Below are 27,781 nucleotides of genomic sequence, written 5' to 3'. Positions count from 1 at the left end.
TTAATCTAACCACACTGTCCGATTTCAAAAAGGCTTTACAACGAACGCAAAACATTAGATTATGTCAGCAGAGTACCAAGCCAGAAATAATCAGACACCCATTTTTCAAGCCAGCATATAATGTCACCAAAACCCAGAAGACAGCTAAATGCAGCACTCACCTTTGATGATCTTCATCAGATGACAACCCTAGGACATTATGTTATACAATACATGCATGTTTTGTTCAATCAAGTTCATATTTATATCAAAAACCAGCTTTTTACATTAGCATGTGACGTTCAGAACTAGCATACCCCCCGCAAACTTCCGGGGAATTCGCTAACATTTTACTAAATTACTCACGATAAACGTTCACAAAAAGCATAACAATTATTTTAAGAATTATAGATACAGACCTCCTCTATGCACTCGATATGTCCGATTTTAAAATAGCTTTTTGGTGAAAGCACATTTTGCAATATTCTAAGTACATAGCCCAGGCATCACGGGCTCGCTATTTAGACACCCGGCAAGTTTAGCACTCACCATAATCATATTTACTATTATAAAAGTTTCATTACCTTTTGTTGTCTTTGTCAGAATACACACCCAGGACTGCTACTTCAATAACAAATGTTGGTTTGGTCCAAAATAATCCATCGTTATATCCGAATAGCGGCGTTTTATTTGTGCGTTCCAGACACTATCCGAAATAGTAAAGAAGTGTCACGCGCATGGCGCAATTCGTGACAATAAAATTCTAAGTATTCCATTACCGTACTTCGAAGCATGTCAACCGCTGTTTAAAATCAATTTTTACGACATTTTTCTCGTAGAAAAGCGATAATATTCCGACAGGGAATCTCCTTTTCGGCAAACAGAGGAAAAAATCCCAAAGGCGGGGGCGGTCGGGGTCACGCGCATAAGCCAGTGTCTCTTGATCGGCCACTTGAGAAAGGCGATAATGTGTTTCAGCCTGGGGCTGGAATGACGACATTCTGTTTTTTCCCGGGCTCTGAGAGCCTATGGAAGACGTGGGAAGTGTCACGTTAGAGCAGAGATCCTTAGTAAATGATAGAGATGGAAAAGAAGTTCAACAAATGGTCAGACAGGCCACTTCCTGTAAAGGAATCTCTCAGGTTTTGACCTGCCATTTGAGTTCTGTTATACTCACAGACACCATTCAAACAGTTTTAGAAAATTGAGGGTGTTTTCTATCCATATGTAATAAGTATATGCATATTCTAGTTACTGGGTAGGAGTGGTAACTAGATTAAATCGGGTATGTTTTTTATCCAGCCGTGTCAATGCTGCCCCCTAGCCCTAACAGGTTAAAATGGTGTATAAAATGTGTATGTTTGAGAAATTTGAATTATGAGATTTTTGTTGTTTTGAACTTGGCGCCCTGCTATTTCACTGGCTGTTGGTGAGTGGGACGGACGGTAGCGTCCCGCCTGCCCAAGAGAGGTTAATGGATTGGTTAGCTCTCTCGGTAACCCCGTTACTCTGGGGGTGGTAGATGGACACAAACTTCTGGTCCACTCCCATCATTATGGCTACCTGCTTCATTACATCACCAGTGAAGTGGGTACCATTGTCTGCAGAAAAAAAAACAGGAACACCAAATCTAGCTATTATCTCCCTCACTAGTAGTTTTGCTACTGTCTTAGCATCACAGTGTTTGGTGGGAAATGCATCCACCCACCTGGTGAACCTGTCAATAAGGACTAAACAGTACCTTTTCCTTTCTTTTCTTTCTGCAAGATCTATAAAATCCATGGCAAGATGGACAAATGGTCCTCTTGGCGTAGGGAAATTACCTGGTTTCAGAGGTGTTCCTTTTGTAATGTTAAATTGCATGCACGTAGCACATCGAAACAAAAACTGTTTCAACTGCTGAGTAAAATTTGGAGAAAACCAATCCAAAGAAATTGACTATAATATCCCCCTTGACAAATGAGCCATACCATGGGCCACTTGCCAAACAGAGGCGATAAGACAAGCAGGCAAACAGAGTCTGTCTCCAATTTTTAGAAACAGGGTCAAGTTTACAACCCAGCTGTTGCCATACCAAATGAGAACCAACATCCAAAGACTGTTTAGATTCCAAATCATCAGTGTCTTTCCCGATAGCAGCAGAGAAAAACATGGAGTGGCTATGACACTTTGAGGCAGCCAATCTGCCATGGCGTGACCCATACTCACAAAATCTTTTCCCCCAGTGTGAGCAGCAACCTTCACAATAGCCAAAGCAGAGGGCAGCATCATAGCCTCCAAGAGATCTAAAACCATAGTTATATTATGAATATGACTTCCACAAGCATTGTGAAAACCCCTTCTCCTCCAGACACCACAACCAGGAGAGACAAACCCCTATTGCATAAGCAGAATCAGAGAAAATTGTAACCCTTTTCCCTTCTCCCATTTTACAGGCAGTGGTTAGTGCCAAAAGTTCAGCCTGTTGAACTGAGAAAGTATCTGGTAATGGTTGTTGTATGTGAGTGGTTCTATCAATTGTCACAATACCATAGTTTGATCTGTATATGCATAACCGTCAACCAAAAGGTCCAAGTCAGCATCAGTCAGGGCAGTGTCTAAGGCCTAGCCTTAGAGTCAAGTTAAATCTGCTTTTCACATTCGTGTGGCGTACCCCCTGTCCGTTCTTCCAGGAGGGCAGCAGGATTAACAGTGGAACACCTCTTAATAGCAATATTGGGTTGCGTCAGTAGAGTCTCATAGCCACAAAGCCTTGCAGCTGTAAGGCAGGAGTTATTTTGGTTCAGGAGTGCCATCACACTGTGAGACACATAGAGGGTGGCTTTATGCATTAACACGAGAGTAGTACTCTTTTCAATCGCATATGCTGGCGCAGCAAGACTTCTATGACATGGATGCATACCCCTCACTACATTATCCAATCTGGTAGAGTAGTAAGCACAGGGATTATGCTGTCCACTTGATTTTTGTGTAACAACAACTGAGGCAAACCCCCCTTTTTCAGCTACAAAGATGACCATTTTTTGTTATAGTCAGGCAACCCAAGGGCTCCAGCACTAGCCAGTGCTTTCTTCAAATCTTCAAATGCCTTAATTTGATCCGTGCTCCAGGTCAGGAATTCAGATGGCCGTCCATTGCACATCTCTCTCAGTGGTCTTGCACAGATCCAGGGGCCTCTTCATTGCTGTTCTTTATGAAAATTGGAAGTGTTGGTGTTCTGATTTCCTTGTGGCCAGACACCTCTTCTTCTCCCTCCTGTGGTTGATTTCCTCTGTGTCGTCCTTGGTGGCCAGGACCAGGCTGGTAACCTCCTTGTGCCTGCTGGGGAGGTCCTCCATAGGTTTGGGGTTGCTGCTGATATTACCTTGTTGTTGGTATCCTCCTCTGTTTCCTCCTCTGAAATTTCCTCTCCCTCTTCGGTTCACTCCAGGTGTTGTAGCCCATCCTTGATATTGAGAATTTTGTGGACATTGGTTCCTCATGTGTCCAAATTGTCCACACCCCCAGCATTGCATAGGTGGCATTCTGGGTGATGGTGGCCGCCATGGTTGTGGGTTCCCATAGGTCTGAGGGGGAAATTGTACAAAAGACACTATGGGCTGTGGTTGCAGCGCAGGTCCACTTGGGGGAGCTGTAGGAGCAGGAGTGTTCATCATCACCATGTCAGGCTCACCTCTCTTAGTTTGTCATATTGTTTCCTGTTTTCCTCAGAATCGTCATCCTGTAGTTCACTCAGTTGTTTTCGGTGTTCGCAGACTTTACGCCTTAGGTCTTTCCATTGTTCTTCGAAAACACAGTATTCTTTTACTCGTTACAAACTTTGTATGAGATCTTTTTCTTACTGCCTGTTTCTCAGTCCTTCTCCAGATCCCAGGGTCCACTACTGTCCTTATATGAACTGCTGTCCATATGCGGAATCTTCCTGTCTTTGTCTTTGCCTGGGTTTCCTAGAGGGGTTGACTGGCACCCGGAGGACCCTTATTCCGCAATTCGCCAATTACTGAAACTTTTTTTATCCATCTCCATCTTTTTCTCCATTTTTTTCCATTTGTAGACTCTCACCTTCTTTCTTCTCCTTCTTCATCTTCTTTCATTAGTTCCCCCTTAATAATTACCTTTGTACCAGTAGCTATTAAAGGGTATAAACCTTCTCTCACTTCCACACCTCCTTCTTTATCTTCATAAGGTGGGGGAGCTGTAGGGTGAAGGGGCCCACATCCTGGGTCTCAATTTTTCCCTTGTTCCGCCACCCTTTGACTCTTCAACTGTTTCAACTGACTTTGAGCTGAAAACGTCTGTCCTTCAGTCTGAATTAGTCCCAATATAGTGGCTGACAGTATGGTAACCTTCTTATTACTCTTCTTCTTACTGGCTTGCCTTCCCTTGACTATGTCACATATCACATCACACGTAGTCTTATCAAATGTTCCTGTGACCGGATGTCTGTACTTTTCTTCTTTGTTTGTCCATTTATTCCATTTCCAAAACAGTCCAGGTTGGTTTTCAAGTAGGGATAATTGTGCTATTGTAACGGCTGTCTTTGGAGAGAGTGGACCAAGGCGCAGCGTGGCTAGTGCTCATCGTGAATTTATTAAAAGATCGAACACTTTAAACACAAAAAGCAAGAAACCGACAGCCAAACAGTTCTGTCAGGTGTAAAACACTAAACAGAAAATCTCTACCCACAAACCCCAAAGGAAAAACAGGCTGCCTATGTATGACTCCCAATCAGCAACAACGATCTACAGCTGTTCCTGATTGAGAGCCACACACGGCCAAACCAAAGAAACAAACCAACATAGAAAAATAAACATAGAACGCCCACCCATGTAACACCCTGGCCTAACCAAAATAGAGAACCAAAAACCCCTCTCTATGGCCAGGGCGTTACACCTATAAATATTGTTTACATTGGTGTGGGACCCACTGTCTCTGCACTGCCTTTGGTTGAATCTGTCATGGTGCCCCGTGATTTTGTTTTAATCAGGTTCTATGTAATGTGGACTGAGTGACTTATCTGTATGGTACTGTAGAAAAACCCAGTTCTATCCCCGTATACAGGTAGTAGAACCCAACATAGGATGATATACCCAACGCAGTTCTATTTTCTCTAACCCCTCTTCTTCTTTAGTTTCACTACATTTATTCACTAACCACGCTACTGTAAATGGTTCCACATATGTGTGGTAAATAACCACAATTGGTTTCAATTGTATTTTAACTTCAGTACGGGGGTCTCCCTGTCTCCTCTCTTGTGGATGTAATGGAAGAGTAAACTCACAACATGTCTTTCCCAACATGCAATATCCCTTCTTGCACTAATCTTAAAGACTTGTTGTCTACACCATACATAAAACCAGTGTCTTCCCTCAGGTAAGAACACCATACATAAAACCAGTGTCTTCCCTCAGGTAAGAACACCATACATAAAACCAGTGTCTTCCCTCAGGTAAGAACACCATACATAAATCCAGTGTCTTCCCTCAGGTAAGAACACCATACATAAAACCAGTGTCTTCCCTCAGGTAAGAACACCATACATAAAACCAGTGTCTTCCCTCAGGTAAGAACACCATACATAAAACCAGTGTCTTCCCTCAGGTAAGAACACCATACATAAAACCAGTGTCTTCCCTCAGGTAAGAACACCATACATAAAACCAGTGTCTTCCCTCAGGTAAGAACACCATACATAAAACACTTTCAATCACTTGCCACCCAGTACCTCAGTACTGACTTGGTTCATCCTGTTGTTTTAAGATAGCTTGCATTGTATTCATCTGCTTGTATGTGTTGGAAAGTCCAGAGATGTAGCTGAGCCGTGAGGGCCCATCTACAGGTGGTTCATCACCGCTTGATTCATCATCTCCCCTGCCTGGTTCATCACCTCTCTGGTTCCACTCCCCAACGCACAGGCCCTTCTCGCTGGCTTCCCTTGCATCAATTCTACGGGGGCAACAATGTCATAATCTTATTGACCAGACAGCATAAGATAGATACACAACACATACCTAGACAGAGGGGAGTTGTTTTGTTCGCTCAAATGCTTTCTCAGGTGAGACACATTCAGCCCCCTGCGAATTGAAGAGAATTTGTGAAACACAGAGAGATGAAAGACACATTTTTGGGGGAAGCCTGGCTTCCCTTGGCATCCGTTAATACACCCGAATGGGATTTGACCTTGCAGCCAACATATGCTGATGCAGTGGAGTAGATCCCTTTAGTGGATCACGCCACCACTCTGGGCTAGCAGTACAGTACAGTACACACCGTGCAAGGTGCAAAGAAAATGTGTCCAAGGCTTTGACATTGCGATGTTGGGTGAATCAGCCCTGAAGAGCCACATGAAGGGGAAGGGACACAAAGCTGCAGCCCGGGCTGGCACTAGTTCTACAGTACATGACTTTTTCTCGACAACAACCTCCAAAGCTTCGGCAGCAACATCACAACCAGCAGCACAATCAAACCATCAGGTAAAGAAACGTTTCAAACATGAATTAGTTCTCTGTATAGCTACGTGTAAATGACGAAAAGAGCTAGCTAGTTAGCCTGCTAGCTAATGGAACTGAAGCTGAATTATTAAACGATTTCTAGATAACTGTAGAACTGTATCTATGCCTCCTTCAAATCAAGTGATCTGGGATAGCGAGTGTGATGAATGATTTGGGCAAAATTATGCTAGCCAGCAAACGTTAGCCAACTTAACTAACATTGAGTAATCAGCTTGGTAACATTTGGCTAGCTAGCATGCGAACTCGACCACTGTTCATTTCTGGATACAGATCAGCATTTTTTTCCCAACAAAGAGAGTCAAGATCTTCTGCGTTATGATCTAGGCATTATCATTCAGCACAATTGTTGTTGAAAGTTGTTTCTACAGCTGAACCTTACTTATGGCAAGCTATAACGATAGACATTTAATACATTTCTCTTGAAACCATGGTTCTAATTACCATCATTATTCTATTTATGTTTGTTTAATGTCTGTTTATTATGTATGTTCAATGATAATATAAGTACAGGAATTGGTTTGAAGTGGAAATTAAAATACATGCAATATGTAGCATAGGCTGTAGGTTTAAGGGTTAAAGATTAAACGTAAGAGGTCGTTGGATATAAATGTCAAGTAAAGGGATAGTCCATTACAAATACAACCTAACATGAGTTGAATTTGATCATTTTAGGGTGTTGTGGACATCTTTTCAGAAAGAATGAGACACCACGGTAATACTGAGAAAAGTTCTGAATTGTTATTTGTTTTCTTTCATGCAGAATCCTCAACCCGAGTCCTCTTCAAAACTCTCTTCATGAATCCGAAACAACTATTCCATGGCATGCATAGATCCTATGGACAATGAAGTGTCGTCTCCCACTACTCCTGCAATAGTGCAGATGACAACACCACAATTTCCCACTCGATGTTTCCAGACAGTATTATAGCAAAGTCATATGCCTGTGGGGAGAAGACAGCCTACAAGATCAATCATAGTCTTCACCTTACTTGCGGCACCACCTCTTGGACAAGTTGCAAAATAACATTTTACATTTTAGTAATTTAGCAGACGCTCTTATTCAGAGCGACTTACAGTAGTGAGTGGATACATTTTTCGTAACTGTCCTCCGTGGGAATCAAATTCACAACCCTGACGTTGCAAGCGCCATGCTCTACCAACTGAGCCACACGGGACTGTAATGTGCTGCTTTTTGACGAATCGCAGAACAAACCACTTCAGCTTGTTGGATTCGGGCTAAACTTTGAACATTGAGATATTAAAGACATGATAGATCAGACGCATAGTATATAAAGGAGTGAGATCTGTAGAAAGACAGTGGCTGTGGAATGTCCTGGGTGGACGGGAGAGAGTCACCGAGTGCGATAGGTGATACGAGAGGACATCTGTGGATTAGGCGAAGAAGGGGTTGAGGTGAGGAGGTCAGGTCAGATCCCCTGAAAGGAGAAATAATTGTTATATCATCCTGTTACCTTCTTACTGTCGAACCATAAGATGTAAGGATTGGAGAGAAGGAGGGGTGTCTAAAGTGGAGTATATATATTTGTGATGGTGAGAAATGTTTTTTTTCTCTGAATTACAGCTGTAACGACCCTTTGGGAAGAATTAAACTTGGTTAAGCTTCTCTAGTGTCCGTGAGTTATTTACTCTGAAAAATTAGAACCTAACAAGCTAAAGCAAATGGATGTCCACGTAAGGTTTTTAAACCCCACAACCAACAAGGTTACCACACACTACATGGACTCATCTTTCATGGGACATGGCTCAGCAAAGGACTGTCCTTCACAGAGATGACAGATAAACTTAACACGTTTCACCTCCTACAAATGTTGATGTTTGGACCAAATGTTAACCACAAGTTTTACAGAGAATTCATATCTAATGCCCTTGCAGAAGCCACAGACAGAGAGGTAATTGACATTGAAACATGTTCCTTGCAGTGTTCACAATGCGTTTCGAAATGCATTTGACTTGATAGACTGGGACATAGTGTCTGAAGTCTCTCGTTGGTTTATCTTGATCAACAAAGACAAGCAATGACACAAGTATTTAGTGAATATGTTAGTTCAACAATGCTCTGCAGTCATCCCAGTATCCCATTACGGTTTGAGTTGAAAGCTCTTATGAATGAAAGGTGTGTGGTGTGAAAAGGATTGTGATAGAACTTCATTTCTAATTAAGTGTTTCGTGTCTGTGCCAGTGCCCAGACTCCTGTATTTGTCAACACATGTTTCCAAATTTGTACTGAACAAAAATATAAACGCAACATGCAACAATTTCAAAGATTTTACTGGGTTACAGTTCATATAAGGAAATCAGTCAATTGAAATAAATGCATTATGCATCTGTTGGTCTCAGATACCTTAGACATTCCTGCAGTCAGCATGCCAATTGCGTGCTTCCTCAAAACTTGAGACATCTGTGGCATTGTGTTGTGTGACAAAAACTGCACATTTTAGAGTGGCCTTTTATTGTTCCCAGCACAAGGTGCATCTATGTAAGGATCATGCCGTTTAATCAGCTTCTTGATATGCCACAGGTGTCAGGTCAATGGATTAATATTGGCCAAGGAGAAATGCTCACTAACAAGGATGTAAATACATTTGTGCACAAAATGTGTGCGAAATAAGCTTTTTGTGTCTATGGAGAATTTCTGGGATATTTTATTTCAGCTCATGAAACAAGGAGCCATGATTGGCTGAGATAATGGATGGGCTGAACATACCGGGGGATGAGTTTGGATTCGTCGGTCTATAACGTGAGCTGCTCAGTATGTGTTGATAGTCCTTTCTACCGGGCCATTTTTGAAAGATATGACGTTAGTCCTCAAGAACTACAAAAGTATTGCTACTTTTTTCAACAACATTGTTGCCCTGAATTTAGCACGCACTATCGACAGATCAGTTGGAAAAAGTGATGGGCTGCTTTCTGCACGTGCCACGATCAGTGTGAACCGGAGTGACTTGACACAACGCTGTCCAAACAAAATGTAGTTACAAACAAAACTGAGTTAAATGGTTCCAGTCTACGGTAAAGCGTTCATCCATGTATACGGCTAAGAGTCTAGCTACATTTTCCGATATTATACGTTTCTAATTTACTCAGAAAATTGTTTTCATTGCAAGTTAAAGCGTACTGTTAGTTAGCGAATGGTAGCTTACTGGCGCGCGAGCTAATGGTATGTGTATGATCTGTGTAGTAATATTATTTAAATCAGAAATTCATTTGGATTGCTAATGTTAGCTAGCTAATGTTGAACCTAGTTGTTAGCTTTAGCTACCTGCAGATTCATACTATCCCTATGACAATGTTTGTATTGGTAGTAGTATGAGTTGGGATTATGCCAGTTCATTGTTTAGCTAACTAGCTAGTCTAACAAAAGACTCCCCTTCGCCAGATGATTACATGACCCATCAAGTTAGCCAGTTGTATCTGTGGGTGATTACGGCCATCTACTGTATTTCATGAACATGTGTACATGTCTAGACAATAGTGACCCATCCACATCCGCTAGATGTGGTTATAGAATTTTCTTCACATGACCCATCAATTTAGACAAGTGTGTCGGATAAGCGTCATCTAATAATTATACATTTTTTGTCTGGACACTTTCTGTTTTTTCTATTGCTACTATACTATTTCACTGAGCAGTTTACACCTTCTGTGTCCTGTGCATGTGATAAATAAACGTAGATGTTATTTGATATAGTGTGTGTTTACCAGAGACGGTAATGTGAAGAACAACATTACCTGCACCAAAGTCATGTTAGGATATAGGCCAAGGACGAGATAGTGTATTTTTACCTGGAGTTTTTCCTTATTGTAGGCTACTACTTTGACCACTTTTAGTCTTAATCTCTGGTTGTTTACTAAACTACTCACTCTGTTTAGCACATGACCTCACATGTGAATCCTTAGCCCCACCCACAGAGATGGGTGGGGCTAAGGCTTAAGAGGGTGTTAACAATGCAGAATGGGTGTAGACAGAGCTCTCCAGTAGGTGTACCAAAACATTCAAGGACCAACTTTATCAACTTTCAAAGCAGAATTACTTTCCCATTATTTCTCAACTGCAGTGTATGATATACCAATTTCTAGTTCTGAGTCTCTACTTTTATCCAATGTAAAAAACACAATTTCAAATTCTGCTACATAAGACCGAATCGAGGCGGTCGGTCACATTTTTGCTCAGTGTGGACATGAACAAAACAAATGCTGTATGTAAACAAGCCTTTATTAATTGAAAAAATAACTTTCCTCTTCCTCAGCTAAATTATGAGGAACATTTAAGAAAATCTCTTTTGATTACTCTCTTACTATTCAACAAACATTTTGTAAAGTTACTGTATGTCGATATTATGACTTTGCTGTCAATGTGTGAAAATAATGTAAATTAATCCACACTTTTATAAGAAAAACAGAAACTTTGATTCTTTGTTTTGACTCTTCAAGGGTGGAGGCGATAGTAAAACAAGTGCGTAATCTGCAACCACCACATCTACATGATCTCTGAAGTACATTCTCTAGGAAAGCTTTGCAACAACTTTTTAAATTGAATTGGTATAACATTTATTTTCCAGATATCAGTGGTTCTATTTTTCTACTCTAAACTGACATTTTTGTGTGTGTTAACGTTGTATTAAAAGACCTACTCGAGCAGTTATACAGACCACTGACATTAGCTTGTGTACATGACTGTTCTTGCATTCAACACTGCATTGTTCCTTTAATCAGTTTTTGCAGATATACCTAAACACTTCTTGCAGCTCCTTTGTTGATCTGAAAGAATGGATGGCTGGGGGGCTACCAGAGTTATTGGAGTTTCAGGCATTTTGCTTAAACCTACCCCTACCTGTCAGTTCTTTAAAGGGATACTTTGGGATTTATCTACTTCCACAGAGTCAGATGAACTCGTGGATACCATTTTTATGTATCTGTGTGCAGTTTGAAGGAAGTTCTTAACTAGCGCTAGCGCAATTGCTAACTAGCTTTAGCGCAATGACTGGAAGTCTATGGGTATCTGCAAGCATCTTTCTAGTCATTGTGTTAATGCTAGTTAGCATTGGCTTGCAAAACTAACTCGAACTTCCTTCATACTTGACACAGAGACATAAAAATCATATCTACGAGTTCCTCTGACTCTAGGGAAGTAGATAAAGGGCATCATTGCCAAAATCCCAAATATGCCATTAAGGGGTCACTTAGTTGTCTACTCTAAGAATTGAGTTAACAGCCTGGGCTCAGGACTATGACATCGGTCCTGTTCAAATACCTTAGAATGCATACTTCCTCCCTTCCTACCTTGATTTCTTCAAGGAAGTGGGGAGGAAGGATGTATTGTAAATGTATTGGAACAAGGCCTTGGTGTTTAGTTTAGTAATCGTCGATCTTGTACTCGTATTTGTAATCCAAGATGGAGTCCGTGAAACTTTCCGGTGCCGACATTTGCCCCTCTCCTATGAACCACGAGTCGTACCAAGCAGTGGTGGGCTCTGCCTCTGTTGTTGTGGGAACCGGCGTGGTCGTCGGGGGCAACGTTTTTGTCAATCTCATCAGTCTCTGTTGCCGTAGATGACGGGGGCGGTCGAGCCCTAGCTCTTTCCTTCTCTGGTCACGCGTCGTAGAATCCATGAGTGCATGTCCGGGAAACTCCATATTCCTGTTACCATTGGGGACCATGTGCCATATTGTTCCGCCGTTGCCGTGGCTGAGCAGGCGTATGGGCTTGTTGCCGTGCAGGGCCATGATCTGTGGATGAATAGATAGCATTTATATAGTGCTTCAATGGCCCTAAAGTGGCTAATAGGCACTCTAATTGTAGGTGTAGCAGTACCCACTTGTTTGATGCGGTCCCAGTTGGACTTGGCCAGGTTAAAGCTGCAGGTAGTTGCCCCTGCCTCGTAGCCCACCACACACAGCTTGGTCAGGGGGGCGAAGCCTTCTGCCCGCACCGTCACACGGTACTCACCTGGGTTCAACAAGCGCCAGTAGTCCCCTGTTACAGCTGTGGAGCAAGCAGAGAGGAGAGGGCTTAGACTGCACACTCAGTAAAGATAGCACTGGCAGGCTCCTGGACGTCCACTGCATGTAGATTTGTTCAGGGGGAAGGGACAACAGGTTGTTACCAATATCTACCCCAGCTGTAGTTTAATGAATATACCAATATAACAGTGCATAGCTACATTCATGTGTTCACAGCAGTCAGAATGCCAAGGGCAGTAGCCTATGGGACATGGTTAACACAAAGCCACACACTGTACCCACCTGTAGAGACATCATGGTTGACCCCCTCTACAGAAACTGTAGCATTAGCGATGGGGTTCCCCTCATTGTCTTTTACCACGCCCCTGATCCCACGCTGCACCTGGGTGGGGTGAAAACCAGGGTTCAAAAGGTCAGTCACTCTACAGCAGTGGTATACAAACTTTTTCAGTGGGGACCCCATTTTTCCCACAATAATTTCTTGCGATCCCAGAGATGGTTGTCCTTCTGGAAGGTTCTCCCATCTCCACAGAGGAACTCTGGAGCTCTGTCAGAGTGACCATTAGGGTCTTGGTCACCTCCCTGATCAAGGCTCTTCTCCCCCGATGGCTTAGTTTGGCTAGGCGGCCAGCTCTAGGAAGAGTGTTGGTGGTTCCAAACTTCTTCCATTTAAGAATGATGGAGGCCACTGTGTTCTTGGGACCTTCAGTGTGGCAGACATTTTTTGGTACCCTTCCCCAGATCTGTGCCTCGACACAATCCTGTCTCGGAGCTCTACAGACAAATCCTTCGACCTCATGGCTTAGTTTTTTCTCTGACATACACAGTCAACTGTGGGACCTTATATAAACAGGTGTGTGCCTTTCCAAATCATGTCCAATTTACCACAAGTGGACTCCAATCAAGTAGAAACATCTCAAGGATGATCAATGGAAACAGGAAGCACCTAAGCTCAATTTCGAGTCTCATTGAAAAGGGTCTGAATACTTATGTAAATAAGGTATACATTTGCAAAAAATTATAAAAGCCTCTTTTCACTTTGTCATTATGGGGTATTGTGTGTAGATTGAGGATTTTTTTTAAATGAATTCCATTTTAGAATAAGACTATAACATAACAAAATGTGGAAAAATTCAAGGGGTCTGAATACTTTCCGAATGCACTGTGTATATACAGTATATATATAGTAATATATATATATATATATATATTTTGGCGACCCCAGCTTTGAATACCACTGCTCTACGGCCACACTCCAGGACCGTGTGTGTGTTTGGTATACTCTCAAAATGTGTTAATTGTTTCTATGTGTGTGCATACGTGTGTCTGTGTGTGTACCTGCTCCATGAAGGTGAGCATGGCCTCTCTGTTCTTCTCCCACTCAATGACCAGCTCACTCTGATGGGGGAACTTATCACAGCCCAGGAACACTGACAGCTCCAGACAGTTAGTGTGCAGGTAGCTGAAGTCATTCATACCTGAGGATGGAGGGAGAGGGGGGGGGAAGACAGGTGGCAATGAGAACCTGCAATGCAAATGATGAGCCACCAGAGAGGACCATTGCCCCCAAAACTGGGTCCTTTACTCTGATCAATGTTACATTACAGGTTTCAACCTTTTTGAACTACTCTATGTAATGTCTTAATGAACAGCAGATAACAATGGAATAAAAAAGGGATGTTGTCGGTCCTTACTTCCTGTGACGGGCTGCCACTTGGCGCGATTGACGATTCCAATGCCTCCAGTGATGTCATCGCCGTGACAGGTGCCGTGGGAAGTGTATGTCATCGACAGGTGAGTAGAGGCATAAGAGATGGCCAACCACCTATAACACACAAACACACACACACACACACACACACAGTCAGATAGGGTAATCTGATCCTAGATCTGTGGTTAACTTGGGCTCCCGAGTGGCACAGCGGTCTAAGGCACTACATCTCAGTGCTAGAGGTGTCACAACAGACAATCTGGTTTGAATCCAGGCTGTATCACAACCGGCTGTGATTTGGAGTCCCATAGGGCGGTGCACAATTGACCCAGCGTCGTCCGGGTTTGGCCGGTGTAGGCCGTCATTGTAAATAATAATTTGTTCTTATCTGACTTGCCTAGTTAAATAAAAACATTTACTTTATGCTACACACCTGAAAAAGGAGGCGTCTGCTGTGGCCCTGGGTTCATCCTCAGGCTCTGCGTACCCCCCTCTCCCTCTGTCATCCTCCTCTTCCTCTTCCCTGTGGCCATAGCCATGTCCCCTCCACTCCTCCTCCGGCTGCTGGTATCTCCTGTTATACTGGTCTTCTTCTCGCTGCTGGTATCCCCTGTTCCACTGGTCTTCTTCTGGCTGCTGGTATCCCCTGTTCCACTGGTCTTCTTCTGGCTGCTGGTATCCCCTGTTCCACTGGTCCTCTTCCGGCTGCTGGTATCCCCTGTTCCACTGGTCTTCTTCTGGCTGCTGGTATCCCCTGTTTCTATGATCTTCCACCGGCTCCTCAAACTCCTCGTACCTAGAAGAATGATTTAAATTGAGTTGATTGTTTATTTGGTTTCATATCATTATTACTCCTGCCAAAAATAGCAAGAGTGCAGGAAGAGAAAGAGCCTCGTACTGTCTCTTCTTGCGGCTCTGTGCCCTCTCTCTCTTGCCCTCTCTGGTGCTGGCGCCGGCGGTCTTGGTTAGGCGGTGATTGTCGTAGGGGTACGCCACAAACCTCTCTCCCCCCTGGAAGTTGGCCCCCAGTACGAATGGGTGGCTCTCCATCCACAAGATGATGGCTCGAGTCTCCACAGCAATCTGCAGGACAAGAAGAACAAACAGCAGCCATCTTTTTTTAATTCACTAGGCAAGTCAGTTAAGAACAAATTCTTATTTCCAATGATGTTCTTCCCCGGCCAAACCCTAACCCGGAGGACGTTGGTCCAATTGTGCGCTGCCCTATAGGACTCCCAATCACGGCCGGATGTGATACAGCCTGGAATCGAATCAGGGTCTGTAGTGACACCTCTAGCACTGAGATGAAGTGACTTAGACCGCTGTGCCACTCGAGTCCCCTTGTTAAGTTGATAAACAGAGAAATGGACTTCCTTGTACTGTCTCTGCTCTTCACACCATCTACATTTCCTTCCCTCCTGTCTTCATCCCCTCCCTTTCTCCCTTACCTTCCCCTCCCTCCCTCCCTCCCACCCTCCCAACCTCCCACCCTCCCTCCCTCCCTCCACACACCCTGTCATCCCCCTCTTGATCTGCAGGGATCTTGACATGGTGATTGGGGGTCAGTTTGGGCACCATGCCCTTGTCCTCGGCCTCCCACAAAACACTGTTCAGGTCAGGGAAGTTCTGGAAGATGTCATGGCCGTCCTCCGTCCAGTGGCCTGTTGTCCAACCACTCAGCTCGGAACCCTGTGGTGTCAATGGGACAGGATGTTATGGGGATATGGACTGCATATTTACTGCAGTAATATCAACATGTTAAAACCAAACGTCTTAGGATTTGCTTGAATGTCTCTAGTCTTGACTTAACATATGAGATATGTTTTCTTCTCTTGAGGAAAATAAAGTTGGGCGCTAGACTGTTCCTGCATACAACAATACTTTCCTACAGGATAACAAGTTGGCTAAATCAGACACTGTCTGGCACCCATTTTCCTTAATAGAAGAAAATAGATTTGCACCCTGGAAGTGTAAAGTATAAATACAGGCTGTATTTCCCTGTAAGGGTCGTTCTTGAATTGCGGTGGAATTTTGGAATGGCATTTTGGAAAAGAATGACTTGATTTTTTATTTAAATGTAGTTGGGTACATCTTCCCATTCTAAATCAACTAATATGGTAGCTTAATGATTTAAAATATGTTTTTACCATTATGATAACATTGTGCCACCGGTGGAGTAGTAACACCAATGAGGATTTTCTGAAATGGAGGCCACAAATGCTCAAATCTAAGGTCAATCCTTTAAAAATTATTTACTAAAGTGATTAATTATTTCCATTTATTTAAACTGGCTGACACCAAGTGACGCAAAATGATGAATGAAATTCTCAAATTTATGACATACTGAAAGGTCGTGATAAGCTAATCATTTTCTTTAAGATAGAACCCTCCCTCAATAACAGTTTGCCACGGGAGAAAATGCTCAACGTCCTTGTACATCTTTGTAATCAGCGATTTTCAAAGTGGTAACACCAATGACATAAAACTGAGGGACACACATTATACTAGTAAAACAATAGGTGTTTTTATTGATCTACAGCAAGAGTATTCAACTCTTACCCTACGAGGTCCAGAGCCTGCTGGTTTTCTGTTCTACCCGATAATTAATTGCACCCACCTGGTGTCTCAGGTCTAAATCAGTCCCTGATTAGAGGGGAACAATGAAACAATACAGTGGAACTGGCTTCAAGGTCCAGAGTTGAGTTTGGGAGGTCTAAAGTAAACCATATTAAATACTTTTGTTTACTGTCTAGCATTCAAAATAATAGATACAGTATCTCTAAACCCCAAAACATGTCACTACACCTCTACACATCGCCAATGGGGCAAGCCAATTTGCTAACCCCCAGTAGTTTCAACAATGCATACAAATAGTTGTTTTGCAGTATAAAGGACTTACATATGTTTTCTTATTAAATAACAGTGAAATAAAATTAGAATGTATTCTTTTTAATGTTTTTGTCATTTTCTATTGTTTTTACATGGTGCCAAAGTCAAGGGACAACATTTACCACCGCAATTCAAGAATGAACCGTATAATATCCAGTACTGACCACTGTGAGGGCCTTCTCCTGCCCATCAGGGTTGAGTGAGGGCACCAGGTGGATACGTATTCCCTCCACCAGGCGGCGCACTCTGGGGTTGCCATCATTGTACTCCTTACACAGGTACTGCAACAGAAGAAGAACCATCTCCCGCCCCGTCGCCTCGTTTCCATGGAGACCGGCCGTGTAGCGGAACTCCGGCTCACCTAAGGAGAAAAACACAGATTGTCATTGTCTTTCCATGCTTGAGCGGACACGAGTACAGAGCTTTCTATGAAAGTTCGCCTGGAATAACAAAGGGGTGCAGTTAGCCTGGAATAACTAATGGGTGCATGTTCTGAAAACTGTGGACACAGACACAATATTGGTTTCATCCCACCTATCTCGTGTTCTGTGGGGTTGCCTGATATCACCATGGCCAGGATGTCCAGTCCGTTAGAGCTGCGACCCAGGCTGTACATACTGGTGATGTTGGGACACTCCTCAGACACAGACTTCATCATCTACCAGAAGAGACACACAGGGGAAAGCAGCAGTTACCAGCCCTGGCCCGGGACACCTTCAGTGAGTCTGTGCAAGTCTTTGTTCAAGCACAACAAATCTTATTAAATGAATCTCCAAAGTGTCAAGACAGAGTTGAAGTCAGTTGTCACAATCCGTCAGACAAAACATTAGACCTGATTCAAGTTCAAACAGGTGGTACTGATGACCTTAAGGTTTGAAGTCCCCTGAAATGGGAATGTTCCGTCTCACCGTGACCATGTCTGAGTAATTGTGATGTCTGAAGTCCAGGTACTGGACGGGAGTCACCTCATTCTGCAGCCTCTGGTAGGCACTGGTGGGGTCTGAGGAAATGAAAATGCACAGTGTGAATGTTTGCGTGTGTTTTATGTTTTACTATCCTTGTGGGGACCAGAAGTCTAGTAGGGTGGGTGCGTGTGTCACTCACCAGGCAGTGGGCAGCCTAGTACCTCCAGCCTCATACAGCAACTACCATTCCAGCTCTGAGGGATAACTCTGATGTAGCGTGCTAGTATGGGCTCAGCTAACTGATTCAGCACAGGGGTATCCTTATCAGAGTTAGCAAAAAACAACTAGAGACAGAGAGAGGGGAGGAGGGGGGTAAAGAGAGAGGGAGAGACAAATATATTTGACATGGTGAACTTTTGTGCCCCATAAAAAGAGCTTGAGAGTGAACCCTGGGACCAAAGTACATTTGAAGCAGCGAGGCTGACAGACTCACCCAGTCAGAGTAACCGTCATGGATGGTTTTCCATTCTCTGCTGTCATTACTGAATTGCACGTAGTACGATGTCACAAAGTCAATCCTGAAACAGAAAGACGCACACAAATGTTGTCACCATTTTGTCTTTGATATGTTTGAAATTGTCTGTGTGTGTGTGTGTGTGTGTGTGTGTGTGTGTGTGTGTGTGTGTGTGTGTGTGTGTGTGTGTGTAAAACAAGGAAAAAGGCTATTTTAGGGTTAGAATTAAGATTAAGGTTAGGGATTAGGTTTAGGATTATGTGTGTTAGGGTTAGATTTAGTTTCAGGGTTAGGGGTTAGGGTTAAGGTTAAGGTTTAGGGTTAGGAGTTAGGGAAAATAGGATTTTGATTGGGAACGCATGTTTTGGTCCCCACAAGGATAGTAAAATAAACGTGTGTGTGCTTGTGTGTCTTACTCGTTGCGTGAGTCTCGTCCCTGTGTTATGATCCCAGTAAACTCTGTTGCTCTGCGAGCGTCCATCTCAAACCAGTGAATATTGTCCTCTGGGTTAGGACACCACGCCCCACCATGCATGTCCTCCTCATCATCCGAAGCCTGGAAACCATGGAAACCATACAGTGTTGGAGATGTGGGTAAGGGGGCTTACCGTCAGGTTTGAATTAGTGTGAGGAGTCTACCTGCATGTTGAGTCATGCTCTGTGTTGGCTGGAGCAGTACTGAGACTTAGGGTTAATGTGTGAGGGTTAGTGTATAAGGGTTATGGGTTAGTGTGAGAGGGTTAGACTTAGTGTGTGAGAGTTAGGGTCAGTGTGTGAGGGTTAGTGTGTGAAGCAGGGGCGGAAATCCCGGGGGGGACGGGGGGGACACGACCCCCCCATCCTGGGAAAAATGTGATTTGTCCCCCCCAATATATCACTGAAACATAACTATGTAATTTAAATAATATTAATAATATGCAATGAAAGCAATTGTGCTGATTATAGACACTTAATAGCGCGTTTTTAAGTTTCAAAAGATTGCGACCCCCCCCACCCTTTGCCTCACAATGGTTTGATCCACTGCCAGTTCCTTAGCTTGCTAGGTAACAGAGAGGTCGTATCTACTGTCTGAAAGGCACTCAATGCACGTAACTGACGTGAGGTTAATCCAGTCGATCGCACACACACACTCTGTGAATATGCAGAGCTAGCGTGCAAATATTAACTATTAAGCTAGCTAGTACCTATTCCATTTATGTGGCGTCGTCAAAGATGGAATCTTTGCTATCGTCAATTTATTCCAAGATCAGCAGGCAGATGATGTAAGTTAGTGCTTCAAAGTCCCTGTGATAAGGTTAGCGATAAACTGAAATCCAAACTGAACAGAACTACACTCTCTTCTACCATTGTCTTAAATATATTTAATGGTCTCGTTGCAAAAGCTAAATTGTCGCAAGGGAACTTTTATTTATTTATTTTATTTCACCTTTATTTAACCCGGGTAGCAAAGATTATAGCAAACACCACTGCAACTGAATTGGTGCTCGCTAGCTTTGCAAATTCAGCTATTGTTGGAAGCCAGCCAATATGAAACAAACTATTAAAATTACAAAAGGTTGCAGCATATGTTGTGTAAATGGTGAACTCATACCGCTGTCAACTCTTGTCATTTTAATCCGTTTCACATTTGCTAGCTACCTTTTAGATCGAAGCCCAAATAGAATGATTGAAGATGATAGAAGGCCATCTCCTACTGTAAATAACCTACACACTGTGTGTGTAGCCAGCCAGCCAGCCAGGTAGAAAAATGGCAGAAAAATAAAAGACGGACATCAGAGTATTTTTCAATACACCAAAAACGCATAGTAAGAACCCTAGTAGCCTAATATCTCAAAGACTAGTTGATAAAATGTTCATAAGAAAGAAATGAAATTCTAATGGAAATGTTTCACAATGATGTCATTAGGCAGAGCAGGCAACAGATGGCACACAGACAGCAGAGTTGGGGACAGATATGCAGGGAGAGAATGGCAGAGACAGGGAGTCTCAGGTAAGTTTGTTGAGTCTTTGTTTAGCAACATTATGAAAGGTTCTCAGTTTTTTTTACTTGTAAAATAGGAACATAATTGGAAAATGCCATGGATACCCCCACTCTCAACTTAAACTGGTGACTGAACTAAGATTTGTTAAAGGCAATGGTATTGCTGTTGTGATTAGTTGTGTAGTTTTGGGTACCGGTAGTTAGGAGTACGGCAAACACCTTATTTCTTTGGTTCCTCAATATACATTTACCATATTACAATGTAGGCTATGTGTTACAGCACTACTTTTGGTGTCCCCCTCAGGAATTGCTCTTGAGAAAATTTCATGTAATTGTCCCCTCCAAAGTTGATATCAGATTTTCGCCCCTGGTGTGAAGTTTAAGGTTAGTGTGTGTGAGGGTTAGTGTGTGTGAAGGTTAAGGTCAGTGTGTGAGGGTTAGTGTGTGAAGGTTAGTGTTAGTGTGTAAGGGTTAGGGTTACCTGTATGTTGAGTCGTGCCCTGGCTTGGCTGTAGCGGTGGTGAGACATGGAGGAGGCCAGCAGCTGGTCTGATTGTATTCTATGAGACTCCATACCCAGGGGAGGACACTCTGCCACCAGGGGAAAACATCTCAGTCACACACACATCACAAAAACTTCAAGCCACAATGGAAAAGCTCTTAAGCTCTTGCTAAAACTCTTGCTAACCGAGTATTGTATCATTGGATGGTAGCAAGTTACTTACTTTTGGGTTCCTTGAATACGTGTGGCCTCTTCTTGGCTTTGGCCCTCTCTTCCTCTTCCCTCCTCTGCTGAGCTCTCTCTGTCAAACAGCACCATAGTCAATCACTAACTACAATCCCAGTAATAGATTCTCTGTGTGACCGCTTGCGTGCGTGCACGTGTGTGTGTGTGTGTGTATCGACAAATGCAGTAATGCCTCAGAGGATCCAGATGCCTTCACATTGCAGATAGGAAGGAAACCAGATGTATTCTGTTTCTCCAAATTCAGGAATGTGCTGATTAAATTCAGATTGTTCTTTTTTTCTTCAGTAAATCTAAGACAGGTCGTTATGAAAGTTTGGATACAACAGTTCCTCATTCGCACACTGTTGTATCCAAACTTTCATAACCACCAGTCACATTTTATGGGTAACCCTGCTAAAAGTGTCAATATATCTAACTGGATGAGAAAGCTGTCACATTTTGTATTAAATGTGATTTTGTTCTACATACACATGTGAAATCACAGATAGTGGTGGACAGGGTATGCCCCTGTCCCCGTCCCCCACTCTACAAGGTGTCTAAAGCGTTCCACAGGGATGCTGGCCCATGTTGACTCTAATGCTTCCCACAATTGTGTCAAGTTGGCTGGATGTCCTTTGGGTGGCAGACCATTCTTGATACACACGGCAAACTGTTGTGCGTGAAAAACCCAGCAGTGTTGCAGTTCTTGACACAAACCGGTGCGCCTGGCAACCTACTACCATACCCCATTCAAAGGCACTTAAATATTTTGTCACATATTCAATCCATGTCTCAAGGCTTAAAAATCCTTCTTTAACCTGTGTCCCCCCTTCATCTACACCGATTAAATTGGATTTAACAAGTGACATCAATAAGGGATCATAGCTTTCACCTGGATTCACCTGGTCAGTCTATGTCATGGAAAGAGCAGGTGTCCTTAATGTTTTGTTCACTCAGTGTAATCTCCCATAGACAAAAGTCCCTGGTTCCATTCTGATTATACATTTAGCTGGTTCTACTCTCCTCGCTGTACAGGAGGTACAGTACAGAATGGAACATGTGGCAACAGCTGTTGGTTCTTATCCCGAGTGTTCCGATCTTCATTCTAAGCTCGTGATTTCAACATCTCTCCCCTCCATTACTGTTAGACTCGCTACTCCTCTGTTTCTATCCCTTATGTTGTTTTTCCCTCATCTTTCCTTCCAGCATGTTCTGTAACCTCTCTTTGCTGTCCCATCTCTCCCTTTCTTTCTGCTCCAGCTCAAAGCTTCTTCCATGCACCAATACAGGTTAAATAGGTTTACATTTAAGTCATTTAGCTGTTATCCAGAGGGACTTACAGAAGCAATTAGGGTTTAGTGCCTTGCTCAAGGGCACAGCAACAGATTGTTCACCTAATTGACTCAGGGATTCAAACCAGCGACCTTTCCTTCCCTCACAACACATTTCTATGGTTCAGATTTGTCCTATTCTAGATAGAATTAACTTTTGACCCTCGTCTTAGCAAGTGAAGCCATACTGAAGCTTCACAGCTACATGTTTGCAATGCCCAGGTAGAGACTGATATCTGTGTTTTTTTCCTCATTCGCTTTAAGCAGAAACATGAACCATTAGGGACTGATATTCTTCCACTACATTATGAATCTCTGAGTGACGTGTTCATCTGCTTGACTGGGAGCTTTGACAGTGCAAAGTAGGACATTGTAGTGTTACTAAGTTTTACTTGCAATGACTTTGATATGTGGTTGTTTTACCTACCTTAGTTTAATGGACACAAACACATGCTGGGTTGTTTGGCTGACCCACCTGCTGGGTTGCAGACATTGGGTCACTTTGTTGTTAAAAAAAACATTTTACATTGTGACCTTCCATTATAGAGTTTTGCTTTGATGTGGATTGAGGCCTATACTGTACATTCATACATTCATACATTCACCTTTCCTATTTCTAATGTGGGATTGTGTTTCTGTATGTCACGTCCTGACCAATATTTAGGTATTATTTCTATTATATTTGGTCAGGACGTGGCAGAGGTATATTTGTTTTGTATTATGGGGTTTTGTGTGTGGTGTAGTGGGGTGTATTAGTTTGGTATAGGTTCTAGGTTTGTTTTTCTATGTGTAGTTTTGGGTGCTGGACTCCCATAAGTAGGTGTGTGTTTGTTTGGTTTTCGTGGGTAGTTGTTTTTGCACTGCGTGTTGTGTGCCTGCAAAACTGTTCCTGTCGTGTATATTGTTTTCCAGTGGATGCGTTACTCCTTTTTGAATTAAAACATGAGCATCCATATTCCCGCTGCAGTTTGGTCTATTCAACACGGCTCTTTTTGTGACAGAACTACCCACCACCAAAGGACCAAGCAGCGGAGAAGAGGACAGAGGCAAGTGAGGGAGGAATGTTGGAGGCAGCCCCAATAATTTTTTAGGGTGGGGCACAAGGGCTATTTGGCGGGGCGAGATTACAGCCCCAGGCCAGCTCCCCGTACCCTTGTAGGGCAGACTGGACAGGTCCCGTGCTTTGGGGTTGGGGCTGTGGTGAGGCCTGGGATTTTCAGGCCGGTAGGCAAGGTACCAGCGCCCCGCATGTGCCAGGGCGAAGTAGGCATCGAGCCGGAAGGGGTGATGCCAACCCTGCGCTCAAGACCGCCAGTGCGCCCTTTCGGTCCGGTGTTTCCCGCTAGATGCACTAGCATGGAGGTGCGTGTCTCCAGGCCGGCACGTCCAGTACCAGCCCCACGCATCAGGAGTCTAGTGCGTCAGCCCAGCACCGCCAGTCAACAGTCGTCGGAGCTGCCCGCCAGTCAACAGTCGTCGGAGCTGCCCGCCAGTCAACAGTCGTGGGAGCTGCCCGCCAGTCAACAGTCGTGGGAGCTGCCCGCCAGTCAACAGTCGTGGGAGCTGCCCGCCAGTCAACAGTCGTGGGAGCTGCCCGCCAGTCAACAGTCGTGGGAGCTGCCCGCCAGTCAACAGTCGCCGGAGTGGCCAGACTGCGCTGAACTGCCGGAGTGGCCAGACTGCGCTGAACTGCCGGAGTGGCCAGACTGCGCTGAACTGCCGGAGTGGCCAGACTGCGCTGAACTGCCGGAGTGGCCAGACTGTTCCCCGGCCCAGCCCGAGGGGCCCTCCTGTTCCCCCGGCCCAGCCCGAGGGGCCCTCCTGTTCCCCCGGCCCAGCCCGAGGGGCCCTCCTGTTCCCCCGGCCCAGCCCGAGGGGCCCTCCTGTTCCCCCGGCCCAGCCCGAGGGGTCCGTCTGCCTGGCGCAGCTATCGGCTCCACCGAAGTGGGCGACGCCGAGGGTGGAGCAGGGTCCACGTCCTGCACCGGAGCCACCTCCAGGATAGGTGGGTTGGGGAGGGAGGGTGTAGCACAGTGCCGTCGTTGACGGCAGCCACCCTCCCTTCCCTTCCCTCCCTTATTGTTTAGGGGGTATTGCTTTTTGGTTTTGTTGGGGTAATGGGGATTTTTTGTGTTTTCTTTTAAGGTGCATTCCGGGGTCTGCACCTTTAGGGGGGGGGTAATGTCACGTCCTGACCAATATTTAGGTATTATTTCTATTATATTTGGTCAGGACGTGGCAGAGGTATATTTGTTTTGTATTATGGGGTTTTGTGTGTGGTGTAGTGGGGTGTATTAGTTTGGTATAGGTTCTAGGTTTGTTTTTCTATGTGTAGTTTTGGGTGCTGGACTCTCAATTGGAGGCAGGTGTTTCTAGTTGCCTCTGATTGGGAGTCCCATAAGTAGGTGTGTGTTTGTTTGGTTTTCGTGGGTAGTTGTTTTTGCACTGCGTGTTGTGTGCCTGCAAAACTGTTCCTGTCGTGTATAATGTTTTCCAGTGGATGCGTTACTCCTTTTTTGAATTAAAACATGAGCATCCATATTCCCGCTGCAGTTTGGTCTATTCAACACGGCTCTTTTTGTGACACTGTACCTAATTGGAAACTAAAAAACTATGAGCAAACTAACCTATGTAATTGTACATGGAAATTGATTGTGATGATACCCATGAATGAATGCTGCACAATGTGCTTATTTTTTTAAAACATTTTTATCAGGGATAAAATTTGATTTGATAAGTATGAAATTGTTTGATGAAATATGCATAAAAGGATAGTAATTGCCCATAATTCTGCACTTTAGTATACTTTTGCACTTCCAATTTTGATTATCATGATTTAGTGAATGCAAAGAAAATGTTTTGATCTACTGGGCTTTTTAAAAGAAAGACAAACTTTCTGTTTTGTCTGTTAGTCTTTTTGCAGGGCAGTTGTGTTCTTTTGATGAATGTATTTGCAATTTCGAAGATATAATAAAGTTTTGATGAATGTATTTATGTTTTGAGAAGGCATCTATATTTTGAAAACGCATTTACTGTTTTGCAAAAGGGAGTTCTGTGTCTTGTGGACTTTGTTTAAAAAATCAACAACATGATCCCAAAAATTGCTCGTCAACCCAGAATGAAAGTTCGTAAAAACCCAACTAATCGTTAAATTAATGTTTGGGTAATCCCAACAACCCAACATGTTGAGTTATTCACACAACCCAATCGTTGACTGGGTCAAAATAACCCAGTGTGAATTCTATCCAATATTTACACAGCGCTGGGTTACCAAAAACCCCAAATTGGGTTGTTTTTAACCCAGAATTTTTCTGTGAGTGCATTAACTGTAAGTTGCTCTGGATAAGAGTGTCTGCTTAATGACCAACATGTAAATGTTACTGTATAATGTGAAGTATCTACAACTGAAATAGATCACAGTCATTCAGATCATAATGGAAAATAGGCTGTGCACAATACCTCTATCCTCTCTCTCCTTTTCTTTCCTTTGGTTCTCTCTCTCCTCCTGTTTTTTCGCTGTGGTAAACAAAGGAGGGAAAAACAATCATGGATGAACTTGAGGTTACTTCCCCCCACCTCCCCATTACATGTAACAGTATACTGTGTATGTTGGGTGTTTTCAGTGGAGTGAAACATTTAGAACGTTGCAGATAGAATAACATAACGTCATGATGTTACTTGGCATTTTCTTATTTGGGAGTTTGGAACATCAGCTGCCAAAGTCTTGCTTAACCCAAACTTAGACAACAGACCATATAATTGAAACAGTATACACTTCTTTTTTTTCATTCTTGTGGGGAATGAGAAGTGTAGGCCCATTACTTTTGACTCCGTGGTAAAGGGCCAGTTCTTTATTCTTTATTGTGTCTAATCTTTATTTCACCGCAGGGTCCCATTGAAATGAAAAACATATTTCTAGTGGAGATTTGGCCAAGGGTTTATTTTACAGTGCAGAGTGCATGTGTGTGTGTCAGTGTGTTTTAGGTTTTACCTCACAAGGATAGTAAATCAAGGAAAATACAGACAAGTGGAGACATTTCGCAGTGTTATGTTTAGGGTTGCAATTATGGTTAAGGTTAGAATTAGGTTTAAGTGTTAGGTTTAGGGGTTAGGGTTAGGTTTAGGTTCATGGGTAAGGTTAGGGTTAGGTTAAGGGTTAGGCTTAGGGGTTAGGGAAAATAGGATTTTGAATGGGAATCAATTGTTTGGTCCCCACAAGGACTGTGTGTGTGTGCCCGTGTGTGTACATACTCTGTCCACCACTATGGCCGTAGTCATACTCCTCGTACCATGGGCTTTCATAGGTGGGTGGTGGTGTAACAAGCTCCTCTGTATTGGAAGGAGAAAACACAAACACATCACTCCAGTAGCCTAGACTGAGTAGCACACTGTTTCTGCATTGATTCAACAGTACATAACTGCCATGGCAAAACCACAACAACCTGGCTCAAGCAGAAACAGACTGGCAGCCTGTCTAGTAGTACTAATCTATTTTTACTAAACAACATAACAGAGAGAGTCTCTTTGGTTTAATGTGTGCCTTCCGAAGCTCTCGGAAGCTAAAATGCAGTATGTAGTTTCAAAACATTAATACAGTAATTTTCTACTACAGTGATGGTGGAACAGAGCCTTTATTTCTGCATCCACAACAGACACTCTCTGTTTGGACCCACATAAAGCTAGCATAACACGCTGCCTGTTATTTGCCTAGTTAAATGTTTAATTTAAGTTTACAAGGAATATAACAGAGCAGCCATCTTGTGAAAGGCTTCTTGCTCAAAAACAAAACCATGAAAAGCCTTTGACTGTTTTGAACTACACTCTCACCCACTCGCTTTTCCTCTAAAAAGCAGGGTGATGATCTAGCCTCCTACTCTGATGTCATTCCCTGGACTAAGAGCTCTATTCAATCTGATCTGCTTTAGCCGACATCAGCATAGAGATTGTTTTGGCGATGTTGGAGGTGGAACTGCGTTAGAGCTATCAAATCCACAAGCGTCTCCAGGGCATTATGCCTAAAGCAGACATTGGCATTGGCTGCACAGAGTTGCATTAACCTCTACGGGATCGGTGTCCCTAAACCGTGACAGTTGTTGCTAACATGCACTAATATGACTAGAATGACATTGTAAGTAACAGACAACTTTCCAGGACATAGACATGTCTTATATGGGCAGAAAGCTTAAATTCTTTATAATCTAACTGCTGTGTCCAATTTACAGTAGATATTACAGTGAAAAAATACCATGC

At 43.4% G+C, this 27,781-nt stretch overlaps 1 protein-coding gene across 1 annotated transcript; it reads right to left on the bottom strand.

Moving 5' to 3' along the window:
- Positions 1-10,707: 10,707 nt before the first annotated feature.
- Positions 10,708-26,047, bottom strand: LOC145850491 (inactive carboxypeptidase-like protein X2). The gene is made up of 17 exons (XM_082968466.1): positions 25,991-26,047; positions 21,199-21,276; positions 20,955-21,064; positions 18,909-19,048; positions 18,472-18,556; positions 18,178-18,322; positions 17,982-18,073; positions 17,608-17,731; positions 17,238-17,434; positions 15,697-15,873; positions 15,083-15,267; positions 14,618-14,980; positions 14,168-14,298; positions 13,812-13,951; positions 12,756-12,855; positions 12,329-12,495; positions 10,708-12,239 (listed from the first exon to the last, which is right to left on the bottom strand). Exons 3-17 carry the CDS (start codon positions 21,045-21,047, stop codon positions 11,865-11,867), a joined length of 2,514 nt encoding a protein of 837 aa, XP_082824592.1. The 5' UTR covers positions 21,048-21,064; positions 21,199-21,276; positions 25,991-26,047; the 3' UTR covers positions 10,708-11,864.
- Positions 26,048-27,781: the final 1,734 nt, after the last annotated feature.

Source organism: Salmo salar, chromosome 24 (assembly GCF_965601325.2).
Source record: "Salmo salar chromosome 24, fSalSal1, whole genome shotgun sequence".
Taxonomy (NCBI): domain Eukaryota; kingdom Metazoa; phylum Chordata; class Actinopteri; order Salmoniformes; family Salmonidae; genus Salmo; species Salmo salar.
This window is presented reverse-complemented; position numbering and strand designations above follow the sequence as displayed.